The sequence below is a fragment of the Myotis brandtii genome, unplaced genomic scaffold (assembly GCF_000412655.1).
Source record: "Myotis brandtii unplaced genomic scaffold, ASM41265v1 scaffold952, whole genome shotgun sequence".
In the NCBI taxonomy this organism is placed as follows: domain Eukaryota; kingdom Metazoa; phylum Chordata; class Mammalia; order Chiroptera; family Vespertilionidae; genus Myotis; species Myotis brandtii.
The window spans coordinates 574,784-580,857 of record NW_005371930.1 but is presented as its reverse complement, the minus strand read 5'-3'; the positions used below and the strand labels follow the sequence as shown (position 1 = coordinate 580,857).

The window sequence follows — 6,074 nt, the reverse complement described above, 5'->3', positions numbered from 1 at the left end:
TTTTTTGGAATCAGTGTTAACGGACGTATCCTCTCCCTAGCCTGGCTGGGGGGCGGAGCTGAAGCGTCAGGACCGAGGCAGACCCGCAGGCACACACGCCCGGAGCCACAGAGTTTATGTCGCGTGAGTCTGTCCCCCTGCCGCTCGGCACCTGCAAGCACAGCGCTGCCGCCCTAGGCCCGGGCGAGACGCCACCCACTGCACAGCAGGGTCTCGCCAGGGTGGGCCTCTGCAGGGAACTCGGGCTGTGGGTTTTTACCAAAGAACTGTGCCCTCTCCCGTGTCCTGGTGGAACATGGGCACCGGCTGGTTGCCTGGCAGCCTCAGGTGGCCCAACCCGAAGCAGAAGGCAGGAACCGCGGGCCAGGAGTCCATCCCCCCCCCACCCCCCCGTTGTTCCCAGATCTTGGCAAAGTTCCCCCTGGGGGTGCACCTGTCCCTCCCGGGGCCCGGGTCCAAGTTCAGGACACGCAGATCTCCACAGGCCTGAGCTCCGTCCCCTGGCGCGGACTGTCGCTACCGTTCCTGGGTGCCTGGTACTCTAAGCCTTTGGGGGCTGCTGGACCCTGGTTTCTGTGCTGCACGGAGACGCTCCCACACAGACCCTCCCAGCGGGCACCACGTCCACCCCAGGCGCTCGCTCTCTGGTCTGGGTGGGTCCAGGGCCTCGGGCAGCAGGGTGCAGGGAGCAGCAAAGGGCACAGGGCATCCTGCTCATCGCGTCCCCTGATCGTGGTGCCAGGCAATTAGGAAACGGCTATAAAATAACTAATTTTTCAAAATCTTGGGTCTTATTCACTTTCCCATTAGGAAACTGAACTGGTCATGTATATTGATTTATATCCTGACTCTGTGGTAACTTACATAATTGGAATGTCCTACTGTAAGACTGATGAATGTAAAGAGTTAATTTCAGGGTACCATTTGCCTTAATGGTTTAAAAAATAAACTATTTTTAAAAATTATGTGTTGCGTTTGAGTGATGCTGTGGGACACAGTGCTGGGTTTGAAACCAAACCCCTGGCAGTGGGTCTGCCCTCCGCCGGCACGTCCCCCCCACCGCGTGCCACTCGCACAGGATGCGCCCCGGACAGCGTGGCCCCGAACAGGGCGTCCATTTGTGTAAAATGACATGAAGCAGGGAAAGCTTTTTAAGGCGTGGGCATCTGAGAATAAACCCGGCACACGGATCGATGGAAACGCCTCTTTATTCACATTTCTCACTCGGGGCGGGGACGGTGGCCGCGCAGCAACTGTAAGATGACACAGGGCAGCGCCTGCCGCCAGGAACCAGCAGACAGGAGGCGAGCTCCCATGCGCAATGCTGAGGCTGTGGGGTTGGCCTCCGCAGGCCCGAGGCTGAGTTCGCTGGGGAGAGGGCAGGCAAGCAACAGAAGGCTCCGAGGCGAGGGCGTGAGGGAAGGGAGCCGGGGGCCTGGGGCTGGAACCAGAGCCAGAGGGAGCACACGCTCCCCCAATACACTGCGGGGGCCAGAGGTCCGCACACGGGGACAGCTCCACGGCAGCGGCCTTTGCCCCGCGCGGCTGTGTTCAGGGCCCAGCAGAGCAGCGTGGCCCGTGGAGACAACCCCTGGATCTGACCCCTCGTGGGAAGGACGCAGGGCCCTCCAGCCCAGCCACGTGGAGCAGGACACGGCGGGAGGACCTGCAGAGGGTGGGCCCCAGCCCCTTGAGAGCCTGGGCGCCCCTTGGCTCTGGCCTGCGCTCAGCACTGAGCGAGCTCTGGAGTCGGGGCGGGGTTCCAGGTGCCTCCTCTGCGTGGCTCCAGAACAAGGCCACACGGTGGCTCCCAGCTCAGCACCCGACCCGGGCCTCTGACGCCGGCCTCTTCGTGGGGCCTTTCCTTTTCTCCAGGTCCTGCCGGATCTCCTGGGGGAAGGCCTGGAGATTCTTCTGGACACAAGGGAGGCAGAACCTCTTGGAGTAGAACAGACTGCATTCCTGGAGGAGGAGGGCAGGCTGAGGACGGGCACAGGGGCAGGCGGGCAGGGGCTGGGCGGGCCCCAGGACGCACGGGCAGCTGAGAGGAGGTGGGGAGGGTGCAGCGGAGCCAGAAGAGCAAGAGGGAGACTGTGGCCCAGGGGCCTGGCCAGCCGCCTGAGAGAAAAAGAAATGGGGGCGAGGGTGCGCTCCAGGGGCAGCCCTGCAGGCACGGGTGTCGGGGGCTTTCAACACATGGCGAGGCCTCATCGCAGGGGCCTTTGTGCCTCTGAGGGACTGGGAGGTGACCAGCCCCCAGGCAGGACGCTCAGGGCCTCCTCGGGGCAGGATCACTCGGATTACAGGGCCACACTCAGCTGCACCACCCCACCACGCTGTCGTGGGTTCTCAAACACTAGGCTCAGCCGTGCTGGGCACTGGGCCTGCAGCCTCTGGGACCTCGGCTTCCTCACCTGTCAAATGGGTGCAGTCCTGCTTCGCCTGACTGGGTTTGGGGGGAGGGGGCTGAAGGAAGCCCCAGGGTTAAGGCAGCTCCAAGCACAGGGCCTGGCACACAAATGCTCAGGAGAGCACGGAACCTTGCTCTGCGGGTCCCCAAGGACAGCCAGAGAGAAGGTCAGCACCCGTGGTGAGGGGCCTGTGAGGGGCCACTGGGGTGGTGCAGAACCTCCCAGACTCTACTTGGACCCCTCGGACCCCACAGAGACCCTGGCTGACCCAGGGTGCCCTCTGCGCGTCTTCCGCCCTAAGATGGCGGAGGGACCACCCAAAATGAGGTAGACCAGCTGGCCTCTAAGAACCCCCCAGGCCACCTGGTGACTGAGGGTCCGGGGACCCCGTGGAGAGGAAAGCTGGTGCTCACACCGCCCCTGGGAAAGGCTCACCTGCTACCTCTCCCACAGTCACATGTGTGGGGGTCCCAGCCCGGGAGCGGGGGACGGGGGGTGTGAGGGTGGAAGCGAGGCAGTCGTGTGGCTTACCCACCGGGCCCACACACACCAGCCGGCCGCAGACACTGCACCTGGAGCCCAGGATGAGGAACCTGTCCTTGTCCGGGGTGAAGGGGTCCTTCATGACATAGCTCTCCTCCAGGAGGCTGTGGGACAGGAAGTGATGCGGCTGGAACCGCTGCTGCTGGGATCTCAGTGGGGGTGGGGCTGGCCCCTGCTCTGGGCTCTGAAACCACCGCAGCGGGGGCCACCACTCCTCCTCAGCCCACAGAGGGGCCCTGACTTGACTCACAGGATGGGGCCGGGGCCCGAGGCCTCCATCCACGCCCTCTAAGCCCTCCCCTCACCCGAGCATGGTGATGCCCATTCCCAAACTGCCTGCTTCCCCGCGGGGAAAACAGGTGCATCACACCTGTGTAGGGTGCTGGCCTCACACCGCACCGGGAGGGAGACCCACGGGGTTCCGAGAGACACCCCTGTCCCGTCAGCAGAGGAACCCCGCCAGCAGGAAGGAGCCTTGCCCTGCCACTTGCCCTATGTGAGTAACTACTGGTCCACTTCCCCATGATGTGGCATTTGATGAAGGACAATTTGAAGGTCAAGAATCAAGCGCTGGGACCCACTGGCTCTACTCCAGGCCTTCCCGGGCAGATCACAGGAAGCTGGTCCTCAGGACTCACTCCCACCGGTGCGCACTAGCTCGCCCACTCCTAGGCCCCTGGGCACGGATACTCACATGACAGACTGGGTGTCGGGGGGCTTCTGCCCCACATAGCTGTATGGAGCTGTCAAGGCACAGAGCTGGCACTCAAACACACCCAGGGGACGGTGCTCTGCCTCGCACGCCATCTGCAAGATCAAGATGCAGGGCCCGCCACCTTCAGAACCAAACCCTACCCACCTCTCGAAGCCCTGGCTGCATGCTCTAACGGAGAAGACGAAGGGCGCCCCTCAGACCAGGAGCCTCGAGGTCAAAGTCCGAGACCTCCGCAAGGTCACACATTGTTTTCAAGTGCACGTGAGACACTTATCAAGAGAGAGTCTATGCCGTGCCACAAAATAGGCCTCAGACAATAAAAAATACTTGAAATTGCAGAGTACGTTCTCCAATCCCAAAACAGTTAAATTAAAATCATAACAAAGAGATACCCTAAAAACCTCCAAATACCTGGAAATTAAACAATATAATTCTAATTAAATCATAGTTTAAAGAGGGAAATTAGAAGATATTTTCACTAAACGAAAACTGAAATACAGCATATCAAGATACGCAGCTGAGACAGTGCCTCCAGGGAAATTCACTGGTTTGAATGTTTAAAATGGGAAAGAAGGTTTAAAATCAACCATCTAAGTTTCTACTTTAAGAAGCTAGAAAAAAAAATTGAACCCAACATAAAGCAAAGAAGAAAATAATAAAGGACAGAAGTCAAACATATAGAAAGTGATAAACAATGGGGGGAAATCAGTACAACCAAGACTGGTTATTTCAAAACATCAATAAAGTTGATAACCTCTAACTAGACTGAGCAAGAAAATGAGAAGATGCAAATTACCACAATCAGGAATGAGAGAGGGGACATCACTAAGACTACAGACATTAAAAGGAAAATAAGGGGATATTGTGAACAACTTTTTACCAAATAAATGTGACAATTTAGCTGACATGGACAGATTTCTTGGAAAAAAGAAACCTACCAATTATCAAAAGTGACTCAAATAGAAACAGAAATCCTGAATAGCTCTATATCTATTCAGAAATTTCATAATTTAAATTTTTCCGAAAAATTGAAATAACCGCCCCCCCCCCAAATATCATGCTAAAATGGCTTAACCTCAAATTGGTAAACATTTAAAAGAGAAACAGTACCAACATATAGAAATTATTTCAGAATGCGAAGGAAGAAACACTTTCTCAGTGATTTTATGAGGCCAGTATTACATGGACGCCCAAACTGCCAGGATTGCCTTGATACCGTTAACCAGACAAAGCAATTACACAAAAACTACAGACCAACATCCTTCATGAACCCAGATACAAAAATGTTTAGCAACATATTAGCAAACTGAATTCACTAATAACATATAGGAAGCCTAATGCATCATGCCTGAGTGGATTCAATTCCACTAGACTCAAGGAATGCAAGGTTGGTTTAACACTCGGAAGCCAACGAATGGAACTGGTCATAGTAACAGGAAAAAAACACACAGTACTCATCATTTCCAAAGATGTATAAAAAACAGCATACATCATTTCAACAGATGTGTAAAAAGTATGACAAAACTCAGCAGGATTTTACTAAATTCAAGACTCTGAGTGGTGCATCCAACCCAAGGGGCTCCCCTACTGACTACAGAATGAACTCCCTTCCTTGACAGTGGAGACCCTGTAAGACGGGGATTACCTTTTCCCATCACGGCCCCTCACACACCAGGCTCACTACTAACCTTCAGCTGCCCCTGCTCTTGCTGTTCCCTCCACCAGGACGGCTCCCCCACATCTGCCTATGGAGTTTCCTTCTGGCCGCCTTGGAGATGTTTTGTCTTTGGCTTTCAGCAGTTTGAATCTTTTAAATTTTCTTATCCTGCTTTGCAGTCTTTGGCCTGTGTTTTGGTAACTTCCATTATTTTTGGGAAAGTCTTAACCGTGATAGCCCTGTTCTTTCTCCCTCTTCTTCTGTTGGGGTTCCAAGTGCTATTGTAAGGTGTCCCCCCAAAATGTACACACACACTTTGAAGAATTATAAAGGCAGTGTTTGCTAAAATGCATTTCCTTTGCATCATGGAGCTGCCGCTGTTGGTGTGTGTCCAGTTTGGGGTCCCTGTGTGTTGGGCTGCTCGCTCTGTCCCACGGGGCTTGCCCCGCTCCTCTGGGCCCGTTGCTTTCGCTCCTTCTCCGTTTCAGCGCTGGGCCTTCTGGGGGTCTGTGATCCAGTCCATTCATTTTTTATTCCTTGGCCCGTGGGGACCCGGCTCCACCACCCTTGGACGTGCCCTCTGAAGGCATTCTTCATCCCTGCTGCTGTTTATTCCTAACCTCTTCATTTGACTCTTCCTCGTGTTTCCTAAAATGCCCCTCTCCGTGCCCGGAGGGCCCCGCACGTCCAGGACCGGCCTCGGGGGCTCTGGGCCCCGGGCTCCGCCGTCACCCCGTGGCCTTTCCCT

At 55.7% G+C, this 6,074-nt stretch overlaps 1 protein-coding gene across 1 annotated transcript in view; it reads right to left on the bottom strand.

Annotated features, from left to right (window-relative positions):
• CDPF1 (cysteine-rich, DPF motif domain containing 1) overlaps positions 1–6,074 on the bottom strand; it is a 7,848-nt gene continuing 1,774 nt past the window's right edge. The window contains exons 2-5 of the mRNA XM_014533176.1: positions 5,358–5,459; positions 3,649–3,761; positions 2,947–3,058; positions 1–1,962 (exon numbers count right to left, since the gene is read on the bottom strand). Coding sequence (XP_014388662.1) covers positions 1,816–1,962; positions 2,947–3,058; positions 3,649–3,761 — 372 coding nt within the window. The 5' untranslated portion in view covers positions 5,358–5,459 and the 3' untranslated portion in view covers positions 1–1,815. The remainder of the gene's footprint in view (positions 1,963–2,946; positions 3,059–3,648; positions 3,762–5,357; positions 5,460–6,074) is intronic.